Below are 25,629 nucleotides of genomic sequence, written 5' to 3'. Positions count from 1 at the left end.
TTGTCTGTCTCTCAAAGTATTTTGTGGACCTTGGTATTCTTCTCTAAAATTCTCACTTTGTTCACACACTTCTGCCAAGTTAAAGTCCTCCGAATAGCACTAGCAAAATGCCAAGTAAGGAACATATTTCTGGCTCTGTTCAGGAGCAACCTATCTTGTATGGTGTCATCTCCTCAGAGCCAGTCCCAGGAATCTAAAATCCTTCCTCCAGCATCACTTGTCCAGCCACTCATTCATCTGCCTTATCCTCTTATTTCTGTACTCACTTGCGTGTGACCAATCCACGTCATTGGTATCAATATGGTCCACAATTTCTGGCTGTCCACCCTCCCTCAAAAGAACATCTATAGCTGCTCTGTGACTTCCTTGACCTTGGCACCAGAGATGCAGTATACCATCCTCGAGTTGTATCTGTGGCCAAAGAAAAGACTCCATGTTGTCCTAATTAATGTCATAAGTCAGACAACACCAGATTATAGTCCAGCATGTGACTTCACCTGACGAAGGGGCAATGCTTTGAAAGCTTGTGATTTCAATTAAGCCTGTTGGACCATAACCTAGTGTCATGTGACTGCTGACATTGTCCACCCCAGTCCAACACCAGCACCTCCACTTTGCAGCCCCTGTTAATAATTTCCCTATTACTATCGTTCCCCCTTTCTTCTTCCTCCCCTCCGCTACAGCTGAACTGCTCGTGGTGTGACAAATTTCACTCTGACTGCACTCATTTGCCTTCATCAGTTTCCAAAATGATAAACTGTTTTGAAGTTTTATCTTTGTTACAGGACATCAAGTTGCTGTTATTTGTGCACATGCAAAACTTGAAGAAGAAAACTAAATGTAAAAATGGGCTGTTCCAGCTGGGGTAACTGCCAACAGCTGTGAGATAGGAATGTCAGCTCAGTTTGACATTCTTGGTTATGACTCAGTCACTCCTTCTGGAAAGCCAGCATATGTTTCAAGCAAGAACAAAATTGGATTTGGCTGCAGTGGCCTCTAAAATCAAATATCTGAGCAACGCTCACTGTCTTGGCTTGCATGCGCAGAACAGGAACTTGGCTGCTATAGAACCCAAACCCAGTGCGAAGTAAACTGGCCTGGGGACAGAAGGAAGAATAAGGGTTTTTCAAAATGTATTCCCCACAAAAGTCAGGTCCACAAGTTGAAATTAAATTGCTTTTAATTTCAGAAACTGGAAAATGAACGAGAGAACGTGGATGAGCAATCGGATACAGCAGCATCCACAGCACGTAAGTTCATGTTTGAGAAGGAATGATAGAATTGTCATGGTACAGAAGGAGGCTACTTAACCCATTATGTTCATTCTGGCCCTCATACTGAGCAATTCATGTACTGCTAAGCCCTAACACCCCACCTCTTTAGATAAGGACATGATGGATAAGAGAGGTTTGGTTGGTTTGACGCTTACAGTACAAATGGATTGTTTACTAATATAAATACAGCTGTGTATTATGAGATTAAAGTAGCTATGAAATGTGAAACAGTTTGGCATCAGAATGTCTGGTACTTTGAAATCTAGAGGTAGATGATCAGCTATGATCAGTTTGAATGTTAAAGCAGATTCCATGGGGCAGATGGCCTGCTCCTCATATTCTGTTCCTTTTGCTCTCTTGACTAAAGATTTATACAGCACACATACTGGAGGATAGTTGTATAATTAGATCATAGAATCCCTACAGTGTGGAAACAGACCCTTCAGCCCAACAAGCCCATGCCAACCCTCAGAGCATCCCACCCAGACCCATCCCCATATAACCCACCTAATCTACACATGCCTGAACACTACAGGCAATTTAGCACAGTCAATCCACCTAGCCTGCACATCTTTGGACTGTGGGAGGAAACCAGAGAACCCGGAGGATACCCACACAGATACGGGGAGAATGTGCAAGCTCCACACAGACAGTCACCCAAAGGTGGAATCGAACCCAGGTCCCTGGTGCTGTGACGCAGCAGTGCTAACCACTGAGCCACCATGCTGCCCACGATGATATACACTCAGAATGACAGATAATAGGAACACATACAGTTGGAGACATATGCATTACATAAGAACATAGAATAAAATATTTAATAATAAACTAAAATCATGCAGATGTACTATTGAACTATAGTAATTTATCTTATAGAGCAAAATTTCAACCTCAGATTCCAATAATATTTAGCTTAATTACTAATTATTTATGAGAAATTTTGTTCAAAGCTTTCTAGAAGTCCAAATACGCACTTTATTGGTAAGGTTCCTCAAAGAAGTCACAGAACATGGAACATAGAACAGAATAGTGCAGCACAGGAATGGGCTCTTCAGCCCATGATGTTGTGCCAAACATTCACCAAATTAAACTAATCCTATCTGCCTACACTTGGCCCATATCTCTCCATTTCTTGCATATTCACGTGCTTATCTAAAATTCCCTTAAACACCCCTATCGTATCTGCCTCCACCACCACCCTTGGCAGCGCGTTCCAGATTCTCTGTGTTAAAAACTTGCCCCTCATATCTCCTTTGAACTTTCCCCCTCTCACCTTAAATGCATGCACCCTAGTGCTAGACATTTCAATTTCGGGAGAAAGATTCTGACCGTTAACCCTACCTATGCATTTCATGAGTTTATAGATTTCTATCAAGTCTCCCCTCAGCCTCCGCTGCTCCAGAGAAAACAACCTGAGATTTTCTAGCCTGTCCTTATAGCACACACCCTCTCATCCTCCCGATGTGGTCTCCTCTACATCAGGGACCAGTTTGTGGAGCATCTGCACTTTGCACGCACCAACCAACTCAAGCTTCCAGTTGCCAATCACTTTAACTCCCCCTCCACCCGCCTGGTGACATGTTCATCCTTGGCCTCCTCCACTGTCAGAGTGAGGCCAAATGTAAACCGGACGAACAACACCTCATGTTTCGCCTTGGGTGCTTACTGCCCAATGGCCTAAATATTGACTTCACCAGCTTCAAAATCTCTTCACCCCCAACCTGTCCATCTTCCTACTCACCAATCGACTCCACCCTTCCCATTGACCAACCACTATAACCCCCTACCTGCAACCACCTACCTCCATCTCACCTGGCTCCACCCCGTTGCCTCAATTTATTTCTGGGCTCATGTGGCCAAGTCACTGTGGATCCAATGCATCAAACAGGTTTACTAAACATTTACATCAATACTGGCTGTATCTCTCTTACAATGCTTATTTTATGCATCTGCCCATAGGATGTATTTATCTCATTAAGTACCCTGCACTTTATTACAAGATTCTCTGAAATTTTGTTGTGCTACCAACCAAGTCAATAAAAACTGAAAATAATCATTAATTTCTGTTTACCTTCCATTTTCAGTTATCCTATCATTTCTATCCTTCAGCATTCTGACCTCTTTTTAAAGGTATTCTTAATTGCTGCGCTATTAAGAAATGTTTTTAATTGTATCCTGCAACCACTACTTGGTTTGTTTATACCTTACACTTAGGTAACTACCTTGTTATGTTCTTCCTTTATCATCATTCAAAATTTCAGTTTTGTCAAATTATCCCTCAACAGATCACTTAACTTCATCCGGGGACCAAAAAAGTTATCAATTAGCAACAGATGCAATTTAATTTCTTGTGTTTGTCTTCCACTGAAGATTGGCTTCTTTCGATCATGTACTTGTGTCCTCACTAATCCTGTTGCTAAACAGCATCAAGTATAGTCACACTGTGGTCACTTATGCCAGAGGTTCCAGTAATTCTATATTGTGGATGATTATCTTTGTAAGAACCTGATCTAGTAGTGAGATCCCCTCAGTGAGTACAATATTCATTTAACTCAATTCACTAATCCACTAATGTGGTTGACTCTTAGCTGCCCTTTGAAGCAAAATATTCATGAAAAAATAAAATATGCTAAAGTTAAGGACCAGCAATAATCCTTTGAAACAGTTTTGTGACATACTCCCACTAAGCGAAGTTTCTGAGTAGAAGCACAAGGATTTGCCCCATTGTGTCTAGGAACAGATTTGCACCCCACTTGTTAGCTCTGATTCTATTGCGGAGGGAGCTGATGAGCTCAATTGACTAGAGAGTGGTGCAAAATAGTGGTGAGCGTACGGGTACAACATTCACACTTGCTGAGGCAGTTCTTGTCCGAAAGTTATGTCATGATGCAAACCATGATTTGCAACCTAACTATGTGAAAAGAAAGATTTTATTGCAGCATGAGGCCACTTCCAATTTATACTAGGATGGGTGAGTTGCCATTATTTTTGCACGTAACCTCAATCCCATTATACATGCAATTACACACCTTTAGCTGGTCTTGGGGTCTGTAAGTTATTTTCTGGGATAGTCTAGCATTTGGGAAAGGAGAGCATGAAATGAAAGATGTAAAAAATGGCTGGCAATCAGGTGTCAAAAGCACCAAATGAATAACTCTTCACTGTAAGAATAACTATTTGATACTTCTTGAATAATGGTCCAGTCAGTTTAATATTGGTTGTGGGAGGTCTTCAGAAACAATTTTCACCCAGACTATTAACAAATATGTGGAGAAAGCTGGATTAATAAAGTCAAGCCAGGCAGGATTCATTTTGTTAACAAAAAATTATACTCAACGAACTCAGCTGTATTTTTTGATGGGGTAACAGGATTATGTGGATGAGGACAGTGACATTACATTTGTGTATTGTTACGACCAGTTTGTTATGATTTGGACGGGATACACCAAATGGCTATGCTTCAAGTGAGGGATGAACTGGCTCTCCTTCTTAATTCAATTCCTTCCATAGTTGGTGAGAACAAGTTAATTTGAAATGGTCTACTTCCTTTATAGTACCTTTTCTTTAATCCAAAAGTACTTTATTTTAAAAGAAGCTAAATTAACAAGGCTTTTTTGAGTTATAAAAAGAGTTTATTAGCTACAAAATGTGAGAAAAGATAAAAAAAATACACGGATTAGCAATGTGAATTGAGTAAAAAGGTAATGCTTAAAAAGACACAAATCATCTCTGGGTTCTGTGAATAATAAAAGGTGGAACACCTATTTTCATATCAGCTCTGCGTAGCCCTCAACTCCCTAATTCAAAAGTCTTTCTACTTCTTTAAATACTTTCAGTGATCTAGCCTCCACAACTCTTTGAGACATTTATTACACATGGATACAGGCTAATGCAGGAATAAAGTGTACAGTAAACAGCAGAACCCTTAGGAGCACCAACATACAGAGGGATCAGGTGTGTATACCCACAGTTCCCAAAAAGTGGCAATACAGGTGGTGGTCACAAAGGCATGTGGCATGCTTGCCTTCATCAGTCAGGGCATAGAGCATGAAAATTGTCAAGTCATATAGCAGCTGTATAAAAAGTTAATTAGGCCTCATTTTGAATATTGTATACTGTTCTGATTGCCACACTACCAGAAGGATGTGGATGCTTTGGAAAGGGTACAGAGAAGCTTTACCAGGATGTTGCCTGGTTTTTAAGGTATTAGCTATGCGGAGGGGTTGGACAAACTTGCTTTGTTTCCACTTGAACAATGGAGGCTGAGGGGACAACCTAATAAACGTTTACAGAATGGAATAGAATGGATAGTTTGAGTCATTTTCCTATGGTGGAAATGTCAATTACAAGGGGAGATAGGTTTATGGTAAAAGGGGACATATTTAAAGGAGATGAGAGTGACAGGCTTTTTTTATGCACAGAGGATGTTTGACCACAGGTGTTTCATCCTTTTCATCAAATCCTTCCTTATGACGGGAATAAACTTTTGCTGAGCACAATGAAATGTCTGCCACAGCTCATTCACTGACTTTCCCTATTTAGACATCTCTTTGTTCATACCTCTAATTGTTTGACTATTGGGCACGATGACTCAATGGTTAGCACTGCCACCTCACAGCGCCAGAGACCTGTGTTCAATTCCATCCTCGGGCACATTCTACACATTCTCCCCCTGTCTGCATGGGTTTTCTCCGGATGCCCAAGTTTGCTCCCACAGTCCAAATATGTGCAGGTTTGGTGGACTGGTCATATTAAATTGCCCATAGCATTCAGGGATGTGCAGGTAGGATAGTCATGAGAAATGCCGAGTTACAGGGATAGGGTTGGGGGGAGGGATAGATGGTCTTCAGGGGGTCAGTCTTCAACAGGCTGAATGGCCTGTTTCCGCATTGTAGGGATTCTAGGTAATTGTTTGACTCCACTTCCTATCATAAGAATGCATCATCTCCAATTTTAACCAATGAGCAGTACATTGTGGGATAAAAGCTACTGATGGAAATTAAAATAATAGTTGTCCCAGATTAAACCTTTCAGCACCCATTCAGTATTCTCTCCACCAGATTTCCCCAAGCTTTAAGCTTGATTAACAATCTTCTTTTGTGGAAATGACCTTATCGATGACCTTACAGTAATCCCAGTCTGAGTGGTGCAAGAAATTAAAGGTTGATCAGGAAGAATATTTCCTTTATATGTTGACTACTGTTAACTTGGTCAATATTGATTATATGGACGTGGACAAGGTGACTGGAAAGCAGCTATTCCTCTTAGTTGAAGGGTCAAAATCAAAGGGCATAATTTTAAAGTGAAAGGCAGGAGGTTTAGAGGGCAGTACTCAAAAGGTGGTGCACTACCTGGGAGAATAGCTGAGGTGGGAAACATCATAACCTTTAAAAAGTACTGGATAAACACTTGAAATGTCATAACATTCAAGGCTATGGGCCCAATGCAGGAAAATGGGACTAGTGTAGGTAGCAGTGTATTTTTGCTAGTACAGACTCAATGGGCCAAAGGTCCTCTTCTATATTTTAAGGCTCTGTGATGATTTTCATGGTCATTTGGGTAAGATTTCATGACTTACAGAGAGCTGAAGAAAGATAAATGTGTCTACAACTGCTTGTATCTATTTCTGTTTGAATATAGGTTTATTAGAACATAGAAGTGCTATGTCCATGCCGCCTCTTGCTAGGACCGTCTCAGGTCACCTCACTAACCTCCCTCTTTTCTACAGCCCTGCAAATCCTTTCTAGTCAGATGATTACCTAATTAACCTTTGAGTGCAATGACTGAGTCTGCTTCCAACACGCTCAGGCACTTCAAGCATTCTATTTTCCATCTTAACCACATGCTGCATAAAGAAGTGTTCTCCTTGTATTGCGAATGGTTCATTTTCCCAATTACTTGAACATGGTGTCCTTTGCTTTGCAACACTTCAAGCTATGGGAATGGTTTCTCTCTATTTATGCTGTCCACATCTTTCAGGATTTTGAACACTTCATCCAAAGCTCTTCTCAAGCTCTTCTTCTCTTAGGCAGACAATCCAGCTTTCCCATTGATCCCCCTAGGTAGAGTCCCTCATAATCAGAACCATTGTTAGAAAGTTTCCTTGCTTCAAATTCTTCATGTTCTTTCTAAAATGTGTTGCCAGAATTGGACACAATACTCCAGTTGGGGACAAAGCAGGGTTTTACAAAAGTTTATCATAATTTCATTGCTTCTGTGCTCCATATCTCTAATTATAAAGCCCAGGATCCCTGTATACCTTATTATTGCATTCCTGGTTGCTAATGGGGTTGAACAGGCGGTGTGGAAGCACCAGCCCTCTCCAGCATGTTTTTCTCTGTTATGCTCACCGATGGCTTCCACAATTGTGATGCTGACATCTAAATCAGGTATCACCTGGCTAGGAAGCTGCTAATTTGGGATAATTCCAGGCAAAGCCCAGGTTCTCCTAGGTCATGGGAAACTGTGAAATTGGAATCCTATTTGCTGATGGCCAGCTGTGCAGTAGCTGCTGGTTCAGAGTTGGATATACAATGAAGCACGGACTTGTTCTCCAATGCATGTGACTACTTCAGTCTTAATCAGCACAAATAAAACTGACGTTATGCACCAGATTGCTCCAGGAGAGCCCTATCTTGAGGCCAGGTTTTCAGTCTATGCCCAGAACCTGTCATAAGTTCACTTCTCTCATGCTGTATTAACAAAGAGACACAGGCAAGAATGGCTAAAGCAAATGTAGCCTTCCACAGACTTTGAAAATCAGTCTGAGGACACAAAGCAATGAGTCTACCTACTAATTTGAAAGTCTGAAAACTGAAACTAAGACTTGGACAATGTGGCAGCAAAGCTTTAGCCATTTGCACTTGAGCTGCCTTGGAAAATTTCTGAGGATTAGATAGTAGGACATTTGAGTGAGCATGCCAATCCACTTCATGGTGAAACCATCTGAGTAGGTCTCGTCATATAGCTGGAATGCCTGACATTCGATTACCAAAGTGAATCTTCTATGGAGTGCTTGAGTCTGGGGCATTGCTCTCATGGCAGTCAAGAAAAGTGCTACAAGGATACTCTGAGTTAGGAGTTCACTTAGGAGTTTTCCTATTGACTTCAAGTCATGGCAGAAGTTTGCCCAGGATCTCTGCATCTGGCACATAAAGTGGTGCGACCTCCTTCGAAAGCATTTGGGTTTTAGACAGCCAGTGAAAACACATCCTGTCAAAGGTGAGTGTGAGAAGCAGGAAGTTATTGTACACATTGGTAGGAATGACATAGCTATGGAAAGGGTTAAGGCTTTGTAGAGTGAATATAAGAGGTGAGGTAGAAGGTTAAAAAACAGAACATCAAAAGTAGTAATCTCTGGTTTATTTCCACTGCCACATTATAAAGAGGGAAGAAATTGGGAAAGAAAGAATTGGGGGAGATAAATCAATGGCTGAAGAGGTGGTGCAATGAGCAGGGATTCAGTTTCTCGGATCATTGGATCTCTTCTGGGACAAAAAGACCTGTTCAAAAGGATGAACTGGAAAGGGACCAGTATCTTGATGGGGAGATTTGCTAGTTCTATTTCGTGACCCTGTAAACTTTTAGAGAGTGGGTTGGGGGCTTCCTAAGTAACAGTTGGATGGTTCTGAATCAGAAAAGAGCAAGTTAATTAGAAAAGACAGACAAGAGCAAGTCAGAACGAAGTAACTCTGAAGAATTAAACTAAATTTGTTGCAATACAAGAAGTCTTACAGGTAAAGCTGGTGAACGCAGGGCATGTATGGGAACATGGGACTGGGACATTGTAGCTATTACAGGGATAGACAGGACTGGCAGCTCAATGTTCCAGGTTTTAGATATCATAGGAAGGATCGAAAGAGAGGCAAGATAGGAAGGTGAGTGGCGTTTTTGATTAAAGAAAACATTACTACTATAATTAGAGAAAATATTTCTGAGGGATCATTTGGTGAAAATATATGGTTTGAAGTTAGAAATGAGAAAGGGATGATCACCTTGTTGGGATTCTGCTATAGGCCCACCCCCAATCCCCCATCAGTCACAGGGAAATTGAGAAGCAAATATGTAGAGAGATCTCAAATATATGTAAGAATAATAATGGTGTACTGGTAGGGGTTTTTAATTTTCCAAACATTGACTGGGACTGCCATGGTGTTAAAGGTTTGTATGGTGTAGAATTTGTTAAATGTGTTCAAGAAAATTTTCTTTATCAAGGAGCAAAACCTGACCTTCTCTTGGGAAATAAGGCAAGGCGAATGACTGAAGTGTTCATAAGGGAATGCTTTGGGACTAATGATCATAATACTATTAGTTTTAAAATAGTTATGGAAAAGGACAAAAGTTAAAGTTCTGAATTGGAGTAAAGCAAATTTAAGGTTATGAAACAAGAACTTTCAAAACTTGATTGGAGTAGACTATTTGCAGGCAAAGGGACAACTGACAAGTGGGAGGCCTGTAAAAGTATGCTAACGAGAGTTCAGAGGCATTATGTTCCTATTAGCGTGGAAAGCAAGGCTGGTAAGATTAGGGCATAATGGATGAATAAAGATATTGAAGTTCTGGGATCAACTGAATCTCTTGAAGAATATAAAGAGTGTAGGGGCATTCTGAAGAAGGAAGTCAGGAAGACAAAAACTGGTTCATCTGAAGGGTCTGTTTCCATGCTGTGTGACTCTATGACTAAAGAGAAGAAATTCCAACCAGCAATTTGTCTAAAACCAATCAATCCACAACCACATCCAATATAAACTAGAGTCAAGCAGGGCAGCATCATCGCATCAACACTCTTCCTCGCTGCAACACTCCACCCTATCTTAATCAAACTCCCCACTGAGTCAAGTTAATCAACAAGACAAGTGGGAAACTGTTCAACCTTCGATGACTCCAGGCCAGAACCAAGACCACCCCGACATCTGTCATTGAGCTGCAGTACACAGATGACACTTGTGTGTGCGCAGACTCAGAGTCATTGAGTTATACAGCATGAAAACAGACCACAACAACCATGTTCCCAAACTAAACACTTCCCACTTGCCTGTGTTTGGCTCATATCCCTCCAAATCTTTCCTATTCATGTACTTATCTGAATGTCTTTTAAATGTTGTAACTGCACCTGCACTCACCACTTCCTCTGGCAGTTCATTCCACACATGAAACTCTGTAAAAAAGTTGTCCCTCATGTCCTTTTTAGAACTTTCTCCTCTCACCTTAAAAGTGTCCCCCGCTGGTTTTGAACTTCTCAACCCATGGAAAAGACCTTTGCCAATGACCTTATCTATGTCCCTCATTATTTAAAAAATCTCTATAAGGTAACCCCACAACCTCCTATGATCGAGTGAAAAATGTTCCAGCCTATTCAACCTCTTTTAATAACTCAAACCATCCATTCCCAGCAACATTCTGATAAATCTTTTCTGAACTCTCTCCATTGGAGAGGTCCCGGAGGACTGACAAGTAGTTCGAGAAGGGAAACAGGAAATATAGACTTACATCAGTGGTCGAGAGGCTATTTGAGAGAATTCTTAGGGATAGGATTTGTGCGCATTTGGAAAAGCATGGCCTAATTCGGGGCAGTCAGCACGGCTTTGTGCACAGCAGGTCATGTCTTACCAACCTGATCAAACTTTTTGACGAGGTGATGAAGGTGATCGATGAGGGTAGAGCAGTGGATGTTGTCTACATGGATTTTAGTAAGGCTTTCAACAAGGTCCTTCATGGTATGCTCATCTAGAAGATTAAGATGCATGGGATCCACAGTGACTTGCCCAGGTGGATTCAGAATTGACTTGCCCATAGAAGGCAGAGGATAGTGGTAGAAGGGTGTTTTTCAGGCTGGAGGTCTGTGATTAGTGGTGTTCTGTAGGGATCCGTACTGGGACCTCTGCTGTTTGTGATATATATGAATGACTTGGATGAAAGTGTTGATGGGTGGGTTAGTAAATTTGCAGACGGTACAAAGACCGGAGGAGCTGTGGATAATGTAGAAGGTTGTCAAAGGATATAGTGGGATATAAATCAATTGCAGATATGGGTGGGGAAATGGCAAATGGAGTTTAATCTGGGTAAATGTGAGGTGCTGCACTTTAGGAGTTCAAATGTTAAGGAGAAGTATACAGTAAGTGGCAGGACCCTGAAAAGCATTGATGTACAGAGGGATCTTGGGGTTCATGTCCATAGCTTCCTGAAAGTGACCACTCAAGTAGTTAGGGTGATAAAGAAGGCGTATGGCATGCTTGCCTTTATTGGTCAGGGATTTGAGTGTAAAAGTCACAATATCATGTTAGAGTTTTATTAGACTTTGGTTTGGCCACACTTAGAGTATTGCATTCAATTCTGGTTACCACATTGCAAGACAGATGTGGAGGCTTTCAAAAGGGTGCAGAAGGGACTTACCAGGATGTTGCCTGGATGAGAGGATATGAGCTATAAGGAGAGGCTAGAAAAACTCAGGTTATATTCTCTGGAGCAGCAGAGGCTGTGGGGAGACATGATAGAAGTCTACAAAATTAGGAGATGCATAGATAGGGTTGATGGAAACTTTTTCCCAGATTTTAAATGTCTAAAACTAGGGGGCGTGAATTTAAAGTGAAAAGGGGGAAAGTTCAAAGGAGACACAAGGGACAAATTTTTTTTACACAGAGTCTGGAACACGCTGCCAGGGGTGGTGGTAGAGGCAGACACGATAAAAGGGTGTTTGAGGGCCTTTTATATAAGCACATGAACATGCAAGGAATGGAGGGATATGGACCAAGAGCAGGCAGAAGGGATTAGTTTACTTTGGTGTCAGGTTTGGCACAATGTCATGAGCCAAAAGGCCCATTCCTGTGCTGTACAGTTCTATGTCCCATGTTCTATGTTGTACACAAACCACTTCCTCTACCCTCCACCTATGATGATTGCTTTTTCCGTGACTATACTCCAGCCCTCTGAATCTTTTCTTTAAATCTTTGCTAACTCTCATCCTACTTTCAAAGATCCTTCCAAATGGATTCTGTTCTGTTTTATATGGTCTGTCCATTTCTTCCTCCTACTCAGTGTTAACTTGTTTTCTTTTCCTGCAGTCTAATACTTTGAGACTTCCTTCGCATTTGAAGAACATAAGTATAGTTTTTTTGTGCTTTGAGAAAGAGAACTGAAGCAACTGTCAAACAGTCTGTTTGTTTTCTGTGCAGGCAGTTTGGATGGACAGGGTGATGCGCTACACAATGCACTGAAGCGAAGAAAAGGCTTGCTCCAAAAACTGAGGGTAAGGGTCAGGAGAAAACACACCCCAAGAGCTTTGCATGCAAAGGCAAAGCTTCACACAATTCAGGCTTCAGCAGGAGTCAAAACATTAGGACCCTTGCATAGAATTGAATGGATGGACACTCCTACAGGTTTGCCAATGAGCCAAGATCGAGATGCTGTTCTTTGCTACTGTTGCATAAAATTCTGGGCCACTGGGCTCCAGACTGGCTGGAACAAGAAAGCTGAAATCCAGAGGGAGAGTGACTGCCATGACATCAAAGCAGTATGTGATCTCCCTTAGGTTGCAGCCACAAAGGAGGCACCTGCCACAGTGCAGGAATCGTTCATAATGCCAGACCTCCACAGCCTCAGGATGACCAGAGGACAGCTGCAAAGACCATACCAGGTAAAAGGGCATGAAGGTATAACATAAGCACCAGTGTAGCCAGCAGCAGGGGTGAATCCCCACGATTCAGCACATGTAAAATAATTAAGAACTCACAAAAGACACATGTGAGGCAAATTTTTCACACAAAGGGTGGTGAGTGCCTGGAACATGCTGCCAGAGGAGTGGTGGAAGCAGACCCGATAGCAGCGTTCAAGAAGCACCTTGATGAATACGTGAATAGGAAGGGAATGGAGGGATACGGATCCTGTAAGTGAAGACAGTTTTAGAATGGAATGGCAAAATGTGTCTCCCCTACCATCTAAGGACCTACATGAATATTAAGGTACTTCTTCTGAGGAGAGAAAGGTCTTGGAGGGCCATATGGCCTGTTCCAGTGCTGTACTGTTCTTTGTTCTTTGTTTGTGTATTCTTTGTACATTGGTTTCCCATGTGAGAAATTTGTCTTGAGGATCTTTATTAAATGCATGGGCTGCAGCATGGATCCTCAGAGGCTCCTTTACTCATGCACCAAACAGCTGTCTTTGGTCTAACATATGAGGTGGTAGACCAGGAGAATGCAGGACATTGCTGTTGGCATCAAAAGGCCTTTTCATCATAGAAACAGGCCCTGCAGCCCAACAAGTCCACACCGACTCTCAGAGCATTCCACCCAGAGCCATCCACGTATAACCCACCTAATCTACACATCCCTGAACACTACGGGCAATTTAGCATGGCCAATCCACCTAGCCTGAACATCTTTGGACTGTGGGAGGAAACCAAAGCACCCAGAGGAAAGCCATGCAGACACGGGGAGAATGTGCAAACTCCACACAGACAGTCACCCAAGGGTGGAATCGAACCCAGGTCCCTGGTGCTGTGACGCAGCAGTGCTAACCACTGAGCCACCGTGCCGCCCATGCCATCCTCAGGAGAATACCTTAGTATTCATGTAAATCCTTAGATGGTAGTGCAGGCTGGTCTGAATCCTCCTGATCCTCTTCTGATTCTTCAGTCAACAAGATTCTCTTCTGCTAGGGCCTTACCACCCCTCTGCAGCGCAAGGTTTTGCAGGCCACTGTGGACTATAACAATCAGGCAGAGCCGAGCCTGCACATACTGCAATATGCTATTAGCTTAATCCAGGCATGGCTCTGTCATTTTGAGTAGGTTCTTTCCCAGGTTCAGGAGCTTGTAGTCAAATGTCTTCCCCTCCAACTACAATTGGTGCAAATAGCTGTGGCACCTGGACGTTCTTGAGGATGTAGGTGTTGGGGCTATTCCAAAGGTATGTGCACAAGCTTGCACAATCTGGTAATGGCCACATACAATCTGTACATTCAGGAGATGAAACCCCTTCTAATTCATGAATCCCCCTGGCTGGGCCAAGGTAGCCTCAGTGACCACATGTGTATGGTTAATGACTTTGGGAATCCCACTTTGTCACCAAATCCTCTGGTTCTATTAGGCTGAAGGACCACATTGGTGGTGTAATTAATGAAGTCACCCAGTACATCTGGAATCATAATGCTGTGATGCACTGATACCTTTGAGATATTGTATAGATCTTTGTTTGCTCCTTGACAGCCTGAGCCTAAGACACCAAATCTCAGGGCTACTGGTAAATTGAGAGCCAGAATCCTAAGTCTGTGCTAGCATCACACACACATGTCACCCAGGGGAGACATAGTCAATGATGACACTGGCATTCTGACTGTTGTGGGTAGTTTGTGTGATAAACAGAGGACAAAATCTTATTAGGAGACATCAGTGATGGTGGTCTCTGCAGCCCATCAACATCACGAGGTGCCATATCCAATTGGTCAGCAGGGCACTGCTGTTACTAGGTAACTACCCAGCTTTTCCTCCTCCTCCTCCTCCTCCCATTCTCCTTCTCACTTGAAGAGATTCTGCAGGAATGCACAAAGCTCATGAAGCCATTCACCGTTTCATTTGATCCTTCCCTTTCCAGGATTCTCAGTGACTCCAGGCTTCCTCAACTGTGACTCCCTTCTAGCTCCTCCCCAAAATGAACTGTATCACTTTGGAATAAAAACTGAAAGAACTGCGGATGCTGTAAATCAGGAACAAAAACAAAGTTGCTGGAAAAGCTCAGCAGGCCTGGCAGCATCTGTGAAGGAGAAAACAGAGTTAACGTTTCGGGTCCGGTGACCCTTCCTGCTGCCAGACGTGCTGAACTTTTCCAGCAACTTTGTTTTTGTATCACTTTGGAAGTTTGGCTCAGGATCCAAAACATATCAAGTCCTCCATTCACCTCCAGTAGCAGGCCCAGCTGCTGCCTTTATCTTCTCACAGGAAGTGCTTCTCTGCAGCCCTTATGTCACTTTACTACTCATCCACAGCTGCTGAGACTCACTCCTCAGATTTGCACTTTCTGAAAAAGTGACAGGCTCATGTAAAATTTGAGTCTGTTGGCACTTTTATGACCCAGTGAACTCCTAAGTACTTTATTTTGGTAAGGTGGCCAGACTCATGATTTTGTATCCTGCCCACTTTGATTCTGTATGGATGCAAATGGATGACGATATCGGCTGTCCAAGCTGATGTCATGATACCTGATTTCACATTAAGGAATGAGGCACAACCATCGATCTGCACCCAGAAAATTCAGCCCATTGGTCAGTCACCCTGTAGATATTTCTAATTGACCTGTTCAGGCATGTTATGACTGACACAGCTATGGAGTAGATAGGGTCCAGAAGTAGGAACATTACCACTGTAGCACAAGAGCCCTCAGTTGGCTTGTAACCAAAGCGTTATAAAAGAAGTTGGGATGGAACTAGCTGAAAGATTTGCTAATCTTCTAATCGTCCCTAGGTGGGGGAATAGCTATTACATTGAACAATGGTGAACATGATTGCTTTATTCAAGAAACTCTTTATGGACATTTTTAGTAACTTCAAGTCAGTCAGCTAATCATTGGAAAAGATGGACAGGCACTTGGAGAGATTCAACTTAATAATAGAGCACCTGCATAGATTGGTAAAGGACAGCTTAGTTGGTCCAATCTCGTTGAATTTTTTGATGAGGGGAATGCGCTGGATGTTAATAGAGTGAATGTTGTATCTATGGATTATAAGAAAACATTTGCCAAAGTACCATATGAAAGGCTGCCACACGAAATTCACCCTTCTAGAAAAGGAGTCGCAGTGTCAGCTTAGATAAAATATTGGCTTCAGACCAGAAAACAGAGAGTTGGATTTTACTACTGATTCTCCCTACTCCAAATGGTGTATTTGAAGGCACAGGACCAAGCCTCATCCTGTTGACACTGGCTATTCAAGTGTATCACTCTGCCTCCCCTCCTCCACAGAAAAGCTCATCTATCTTGGACAGTGGTGGGGTTTAAGGAAATTACAGAGATAGGGTGTGACTAGTACATGGAGGGATTTCATAAGTCTGGAATTGAATGCTGGTTTTGTAATGGAGACCACAGCCATTATCATCAATTGTCATAAAACCTATCTAAGTTCACTGGTGTAATTTAGGGAAGGAAATCTGGTGTCCATATCAAGTCTATATGTCACTTCAGAGCCAATCGCAATGTGATTGATTCATAACTATCCTCTGAAATGGTCCAGTGAGCCACTTAGTTTGAGGGAATTAGGGATGGACAACAAATTCGTGTTTTAACAGCGATGTCCATATTCCATGAAAGGGAAAAATGGGAAATGGGCCTCACTGCAAGTTAAGGTGCAGTTAGCAGTGAATTACACGCAGTCTATGTAAAGCTAACAATTCTACAATGCGAAAGGATCACAAATAGATCAGAAACTGATCTGCATCAACAAAGCAGGACTCAGCTGGTCAAGTGAATGCCTGATTTACAAAAAAGTTCCAGTTTTCGCTTTCAAGTTTTGTTCTTTGCCGAATTGGTTCGTATTTTAGAGTGTCAGTGACTTCTGAAAAGCCCATTAAATAATGTGACACAGGGGAGCATCTTGCCTGAAAAAGTGATATAGAACAAACTCTTTCCCCATAGTTCTGAAAATTTTTTGAACGTATGTCTAAATGCCTTTTGAAAGTTAGCTATTCAGTCTGTTCTGCCACCCTTTCAGGAGTGCATTCCAATTTGAAGAAAGAAATGAATTAAAGGAGGAGATTTGCAATAATTATCCCTTTCAGAGCGGCATTACTGACAGCCCTGGATCCCACAGGTGCATTCTACGCTGCAAGGTTTGAAATTCTGAAAGCCTGATCGCTGGCCAAGGCAGACCAGTTTTTGCTTTAGGATTTTGAACAATGCCTAGCAACCATGGTACACTGAATGTGTCTGGATCCGCAACAACAATTTTCATGTCGGTTCACCTCTAGGTTTCTAAAATGCTCGTTTGAAAGTGCTGCTCTGTAAAATGGTGAGAAACAGGGATGAAAAGAGCAGGAGGACTGAAGCATGCTAAATAGGCTCAAACAGCGTGCATAATTCAAGGTTATTTTTTCAGGAGCAGCACATATTGGATGAGTGCTCCCGGCCACATACCTGGGGAGGAACACGGACACGGTACCGACGGCTGGAGCCCATTCAACAGGCACCAGCGATTCAGATCTACCAGCATCATCCACCAGAGCCACCTCAGATCATTCAACACACGGTAGGTACAAGCCCAGGCAATGAAAAATGCTCTGTGGTTCAAGTAAAGACTGCAAAACAGTAAGAGTTGGAAATACTCAGTGTTCTCTGAAACAGTTTTGTCTCAACAGTTGCTGCTATATTTGTTGGGCATTTCCAGTATTTTCAGTTTTTATTTCAGATTTCCAGCATCCTCAGTATTTTGTTTTTCTTTCAATTATGATCTACTTAACAGAAATTTCAGAAAGAACACGCTATCAGAAATTCCTCCTTATAACTAAGTAATCTGGAATACGAGCTCCAAAATAATCGGCTTGAACTGGACAAACGTGTAAAGATGACAAATTACTGCAAAATACATTTGACTACCTTCAAAACAACCCCAGGTTCACTGCTGTCATTCTATTACAGCTAAAGACAGAGAGAAGATAGATAGCACAGTGTATTAAACAATGACAAATATGTTGACATCTAGAGAAGCCAAAGTGGATAAAAGTATTAACTACATTCTGTTACGACCATTTATCATGTTCAGGGGTGGCATTCAAACGAGCCTCGCCATCAGTAAAAATGACCATTTATCGACCATTGTCTTTGAACTATGATTACAAGACTTTACACAAGACTTCTAGATAGAATGGTTTCCTACTGGTTCTGGTAGTCATGTAATGTTGGATCGCTGATGAGGTACACTATCTTATTTTCATATTAACTATAACAGATGATTTAAACACACACTGCACAAAGATCATAAAAGATGAATTCTTTATTCCATTGGCAAATAATGGATATTGCAGATCCATTAGGATATTGTTGTAGAGTTTAACTCATAATCAATATCCCTCTAAATTTCATTCCAGCTGTGCGGGCCTTCAAGGCCCCTGTGGCAGCGACTTCTGCAGCCAGAGGTCAATGCCATGATCAGTGTCCCAATATCAGTTATAGAGTCATAGAGTTATACAGCACAGAAACAGATCCTTTGGTCAAACTGCTGTGCATGGAACATCAGAGTAGCTTTGCGTGTGCAGCTTAGAGGGAATGTTGTTCGTAACGTCTAAACAGCTAGGCAATGAAGTCAGCCCTGGCAACTCCAGGGGCTATCTTCACAGAATTGTTACAGTAGAGAAGGGGAGACCATTTGGCCCACTATGTCTCTTCCAGTTCTATCATCAAGTGCCAGTCTCTTGCCTTTTTCCCATACCACTGCACACCATTTCCATGCAAATAGTCATCTAATGCCCTCGTGAATGCCTCAGTTAAACCTGACTCCATTACATTGCCATGCAGTGCATGCCATACCATAACAGCTTGCTGTGTGAAATTTTTTTTACTCACACCACTTTCTTCCCATGACAATGTAATACTCAGTACCTTGGTTCCCAGACACAAAGGGGATCTTTTTCTCTCCAATAAGCACTTGAACTCAGGGGTTTTGTCCAAATAGTTCACCCAGGTCTCCTGTAGCTACCACCTCCCTGTTTTCTAGACATTATTAGTGGCTATTTGGTCTGTACTATTCATGGCTTCTGCACTTCACTGCTGTCTGGAACACGGCTTCAGCTCCTGGCTGGTGCCCTGCTCATGTTTTCTCTCTCTCTGTCTCTCTCGCTCTCTCTCTCTTTTTCTCTCTCTCTCTCTCTCGCTGCATGAGGCTTCTTTGGCCAATTGGTTTACCTCAGTAACCAGCAATTGCATGCCTCTTCAATGCCTCTTCCTGGTTCTGTAGACTGTACCAGAGGCTTCCTAATCACAAATTCTCGCCTTCTGCACTCATATTTGTCCATTGCCCATTAACTCTCTCTCTCTCTCTCTCTAGCCCTTAGCTTGCCATAGAAACTGCTCCCTACAGGAAAGGCACAGAGGAACCCATAGAGTCATAGAGATCTGCAGCACAGAAAAGGCCCTTCAACCCATTGAGTCCATTCCAGTCAAAAACAACCACTTATCTATTCTAATACTATTTTTAGGAGTTGGGCCCATAGTCTTGTATGCCTTGGCATCACAAGTGCGCATCTAAATACTATACTTCTTAAATGTTATGAGGGCTTCTGCTTCTACCACCCTTACAGGAAGCAAGTTCCAGATTCTCCTTTTTCCTCACATCTCTTCTAAACCTTCTAAACCTTTAAATTTATGCCCTAGTCATTGATCCATCCAAGGGGAAAAGTTTCTTCCTGTCTACCCTATCTATGCTCTTAATAACTTTATACATCACAATCATGTTCCTTCTCAATCTCCCCTACTCTAAGAAAAACAATCCCAAGTCCGTCCTAGGTGCATCAACTTCATAGGAGTGATGATAACCAACAATCTGTCCTGGACCTCCCATGTAGATGCGACAATAAAGAAGGCACAACAGCGCCTCTTCTTCCTGAGGAGGCTTAGGAAATGCGACACGTCCATAATGACCCTCACCAACTTTTACAGATGCACCGTAGAAAGTATTCTATCTGGGTGCATAAGAACTTGGTATGGCAACCTCTCTGCCCAGGACCATAAGACACTAGACAAAATTGTGTACACAGCGCAGACCATCACAGAAGCCAACCTCCCATCCATGGGCTCCATCTACACTTCTCATTGTCACGAAAAGGCTGCCAACATCGTCAAAGACACCTCCCATCCCGGTAATACTCTCTTCCTACCTCTTCTGTCAGGCAGAAGATACAGAAGTTTGAACACGCGTCCCAACAGATTCAAGAAGAGTTTCTTCCCTGGTGTTATTAGACTGCTGAATGGACTTTTCTAATTTCAGATCTAATGTTAATCTTGCTGTTGCACATCTCCTCTGCAGCTGTAATCTTGTCTGCCTCTCTCTGTCCAAACACCCTATGATCTGTATGTCCTTGTATGTAATGATTTGCCTGTACTGGTCGCACTTCAAAGCTTTTCACTACACTTAGGTACATGTGACAACAATAAATCAAGTCAAATCAAATCAAATCAAACCAAATCAAATCAAATCAAATGAAATCAATCTCTCTTCCTAACTTAAACTCTCCAGCCTAGGTGACATATGCTCCTTAACTCCTCTCTTTATCTCCATTGCTAACACATTCCTCCTCTCATGTGATTTCCAGAACTGCTCACAACACTCCAGCTGAGGCTTAATTAACTTCTTATACACTTCCAGCATAATCTCTCTGCTCTTAAACTCTTGGCTAATAAAGGTAACTATCCCATTTGCTGCCTTAACCATTTTATCCACCTGTTCTGATAACTCAAGGGACTGGCGTACATGTACACCAGGGTCCCTCTGATCCTTGGTGCTTCCCAGGGTCTTACTATTCAACATGTATTCCCTTGCCTTATTTGTCCTGCTCAAGTGCATCACCTCACATTTATCCAACTTATCCATTTGCCACTGATCAGCCCATCTATATCCTCGTGTAATCTAAGATTTTCCTTCTCACTATTTACCGCCCCACCAATTTTCATATCACCCACGACCTTGCCGATCTAACCTCCTACATTCAAGTCCAAATCATTTATATAAATACAAACAGCATGGGCCCCAACACTGACTTTTGTGAGGCCTCACTGGATACAGACTTTCAGTCAGAAAAAATCCTCCTCAACCATCACCCTCTGCTTCCTGTCACTCAGCCAATTTTGAATCAAATTCACCAAGGTTCACCAAATGGAACCCCATTAAAAGTCATGCTGAAGTCCACTAGACTATTTTGAATGGTTTGCATCTAAATACATCTCATCTACAGACCTGGTCACCTTTTTGAAAAATTCAATCAAGTTGGTCAGTCATGATCGTCCCTTAACAAAACCATGCTGACTGTTCTTGATTAATCCCTGCCTATCCACATGCAGATTAACTCTGTCCCTCAGAATTGCTTCCAAATGTTTCCCCACCACTGGGTAAGACTGATTGGCCTGTAGATTCCTGGTTTATGTGGCCAGAGGGAAGTTGAAAATTATTGCCAACACCCCTGCTATTTCCTTCCTTGTCTCACTCAATAATCTGTGATTCATTTTATCAAGGTCTGGAGTTTTATTACTTTTAAGCCTACCAGACCACTCAGAACCTCCTCTCTGTCTCTGCTAATTTCTTTTAAGTATATCACAGTTCTTCTCCCTGATTTCTCCACCCAAGTCATCCCACTCACTAGTAAACACCAACACAAAGTATTCATTCAGAATCCTACCTACACCTTCTAGCTCTACACACCTACATGGGCCCTACTCTTTCCCGAGTTATCCTTTTGCCCTTAATGTACTTGTAACATAACTTAGTATTTTTCTTTATGTTACCTGCTATTATTCTTTCCTGTCCCCTTTTTGCTCTCCTAATCTTTTTAAATTTCCCCCAGCACAGACTATACTATTCTAGGGCTTCTGCTGTTTTTGGCCATTGGTGTCTGCCATAAGCTTCCCTCTTTCTGTCATCCAATGCTGTATATCCCTGGACATCCAGGGTTCATAGGGATTGATGGTCCGACCCTTTTTCTTTATGAGAATGTGTTGGCCCTGTACTCTCCCTATTTTCTTCTTGAATATGTTCCACCATTCTGACACAGATTTACCTAAATATATCTGCTCCCAGTCCATTCTAGCCAAATAATACATGATCTTACATAGAATATAGAACAGTACAGTTCAGGAACGGGACCTTCAGCCCATGATGTTGTGCCAAACATAACATTAAATTAAGCTAATCCCTTCTGCCTGCCCATAGTCCATATCCCTTCATTCATGTGTTTACCAGAAAGTCCCTTAAACGCTCCTAACATTTCTGCCTCCACCACCATCACGGCGGCACGTTCCAGAGTCCTACCACACTTTGTGTAAAAAACTTGGCCCTCACATCTCCTTTGAACATTTCCCCCTCACCTTAAATGCCTGCCGCCTAGTTTTAGACATTTCAACTCCAGAAAAAAGATTCTGACTATCAACCCTATCTATGCTTCTCATAATCAAGTCTCCCTTCAGCCTCTGCCGCTCTAGAGAAACCAACCCAAGTTTTACTAGCCTCTCCTTATAGTTCATACCCTCTAATCCCCACAGCATCCTGGTAAACCTCTTGTGCACCCTCTCTAAATCCTCCACATACTTCCAGTAATGTGGCGACCTGAAGTGAACACAATATTCTAAGTGTGGCCTAACCAAAGACTTATTAAGCTGCAACATGACATCCTGACTCTTGTACTCAATTCCCTGACCAACAAAGATAAGCATGCCATACACCTTCTTTACCACGCAATCTACTTGCATGGCCACTTTCAGGGAGCTATGGACTTGAATGCCAAGATCCCTCTGTACATCAATGCTGTTCAAGGACCTGCCATTAACTGTACAGTTTTTCTTAACATTTGATCTCCCAAAGTGCAGTACCTCACACTTACCCAGATTAAACTCCATCTGCCATTTCTCCGCCCGTATCTGCAACTGATCTATGTCCCGCTGCATCCTTTGACAACCTTCCACACAATCCACAACTCCACTGATTTTTGTATCGTCTGCAAACTTACTAATCCACCCACTACATTATCATACGAGTCATTTATATGTATCACAAACAGCAGAGGTCTCAGTATGGATGTCTGCGGAATACCAATAGTCGCAGACCTCCAGCCAGAAAAACACCCTTCCACCACCTGCTGCCTTCTACGGGCAAGCCAATGCTGAATTCTTGTGGCCTAGTCACCACAGATCTAATGCATCTTAATCTTCTGGATGAGCCTACCCTGAGGGACCTTGTCGAAAACCTTACTAAAATCCACGTAGAAAACATCCACTGCTCTACCCTCATCGATCACCATCATCACCTCCTCATAAAATTCAAGCAAGGTAGTAGGGCATGACCTGTTCCACATAAAGCTATGCTGACTGTCTCTAATTAGGCCATGCTTTTCCAAATGCATATAAATCCTATCTCTCATAATTCTCTCCAATATCTTCTCAACCACAGAAGTGAGACTTACCGGTGTGTAATTTCCTGGATTTTCTCTCTTTCCCATCTTGACCAGAGGAACAACATTAGCTACTCGCCAGTCCTCCGGGACCTCTCCAGTGGCTAGCGAGGTTACAAAGATCTGGTTCAAAGCTTCAGCAGTCTCCTATTATGCCTCTCTCAATAGCCTAGGGTAGATACCAAAGGGCCTAGGGACCTAGCGACCTTAATGCTCTTCCAAAAGCCCCAACACCACTTCCTTCATGCTCCACACAAATCTCAAAATCCTCCATATCCTTCTCCTGGGTGAATACCGACAAGAAGTACTCACTTAGGATCTCGCCCACATCTTCTGCCTCCAAGCGAGGTTCCATCCTTATCAAACAACAATAAAGATCAAAGAACAATACAGCACAGGACCAGGCCCTTCGGCCCTCCAAGCATGCACCAACATTTTGCCCTTCCATATTAAAACTGTCTTCACTTACAGGATCTGTACCCACCTGTTCCCTTCATATTTATGTAGTCGTCCAGGTGCTTCTTGACAGCTTCTATTGTGTCTGTTTCCACCACCTCCACTGGCAGCGCATTCCAGGCACTCACCACCCTTTGTGTGAAAAATGTCCCTTGCACATCTCTTTTAAACTTCCCCCGTCACACCTTGAACCTGTGTCCCCTAGTAATTGACCCCTCCACCCGAGGAAAAAAGCCTCATTCTTTCTATTCAATCTATGCCATTCACAATCTTATAAATTTCTATCAGGTTGCCCCTCAACCTCCTGTGTTCCAGTGAAAACAAGCCCAGTCTATCCAACCTTGGCTAATATCTCCCATACCAGGCAACAGCCTGGAAAACCTTTTATGTGCCATCTCCTAAGGATCCACATCCTTCTGGTAATGTGGTGACCAGAACTGTACAGAATATTCCAAGTGTGGCCTAACTAAAGTTCTATAAAGCTGTGGCATAACTTGTCTATCCTTATACTCAATGCCTCTTCCAGGGAAGCCAAGAATGTCATAGGCCCTTTTCACTACCTAATCCACCTGCGCTGCCATCTTCAGTGATCTGAGGATCTGCACACCCAGATCTCTCTGCATATCAATACTTCTGAGCTTTCCGTCATTCACTGTATAATTTCCAACTATACTTGACCTTCCAAAATGCAAGACCTCACATTTGTCCAGAATAAACTCCATCTGCCATTTTTCTGCCCATGCCTCCAACTGATCTATATACTACTGGATGCTCTTACAATCCCTCCTCACTACCCACGACTCCACCAATCTTTGTATTGTCTGCAAAGGTTTTCCTCCAAATCATTTATGCAGATCACAAACAGCAGAGGTCCCAGCACTGATCCCTGTGGAATACCACTAGTCACAACCCTCCATTCCGAAAAGCATCCTTTCACCACTACCCTTTGTATCCTTGAGTGGTCCTATTTCTCTGTAGTTGTTCTCTTGTTTTTAATGTCTGTATAAAATGCCTTGGGATTCTCTTTAACCCTACTTGCCAAGGTCATTTCATGGCCCCTTCTTGATCTCCTAATTCCCTGCCTGAGTTCTTCCCTGCTTTCATTATATTCCTCACGGGCCCTATCTGATTTTAGCTTCTGAAACATTACACATGCTTCTTTTTTCCATTTGACTAATTTCACAACCTCCCTCATTATCCAATTATCCCTTACTTTGCCATCCTTGTCCTTCCTCCTTACTGGAACATGCCATTCCTGAACTCTGATCAGCAGGTCTTTAAACAACTCCCACAAGTCAAATGTGGACTTGCCCAAAAACAGCTCCTTCCAATTAACACTCCCTCAGTCCTGCCTAATAGTGACATAATTTGCCCTCCCCCCAAATTAGTACCTTCCTGCAAAGTCCTTACTTATCCTTATTCATAGCTATCTTAAAAGTTAAGGAGTTGTGATCACTGTTGTGAAAATGCTGTCCCACTGAAAGGTTAGTCACCTGGTCAGGCTCATTAGTTAATACAAGGTCCAGTATGGCCCCTCCTGTATTTGGACTATCCACATACTGTTTCAAGAAGCTCTCTTGGATGCACTTAACAAATTCTGTCCTGTCTAAACCTCTTGCTGTAAGGGAGTCCCAGGCATTATTGAGGAAGTTAGTGTCACCCACTGTGACAACCCTGTTGTTATTGCATCTTTCCGTAATCTGCCTACATATTTGTTCCTCGGTGTCTCAGTGGCTGTTGGGAATTGTACGGTATAATCCTGTCAGAGTG

At 42.5% G+C, this 25,629-nt stretch overlaps 1 protein-coding gene across 2 annotated transcripts in view; it reads left to right on the top strand.

Annotated features, from left to right (window-relative positions):
* The window catches only part of zgc:112416 (uncharacterized protein LOC550509 homolog), an 80,043-nt gene that overhangs the window by 23,719 nt on the left and 30,695 nt on the right, over positions 1 to 25,629 (top strand). For both annotated transcript variants that reach the window (XM_048599469.1, XM_048599468.1), the window contains exons 2-4: positions 1,190 to 1,250; positions 12,446 to 12,519; positions 17,352 to 17,501. In XM_048599469.1, coding sequence (XP_048455426.1) covers positions 1,190 to 1,250; positions 12,446 to 12,519; positions 17,352 to 17,501 — 285 coding nt within the window. The remainder of the gene's footprint in view (positions 1 to 1,189; positions 1,251 to 12,445; positions 12,520 to 17,351; positions 17,502 to 25,629) is intronic.

This window comes from Rhincodon typus, chromosome 7 (assembly GCF_021869965.1).
Source record: "Rhincodon typus isolate 14 chromosome 7, sRhiTyp1.1, whole genome shotgun sequence".
NCBI classification, from domain to species: domain Eukaryota; kingdom Metazoa; phylum Chordata; class Chondrichthyes; order Orectolobiformes; family Rhincodontidae; genus Rhincodon; species Rhincodon typus.
The sequence above is the reverse complement of the archived record's forward strand: the minus strand, read 5'-3'. Positions and strand labels throughout refer to the sequence as shown.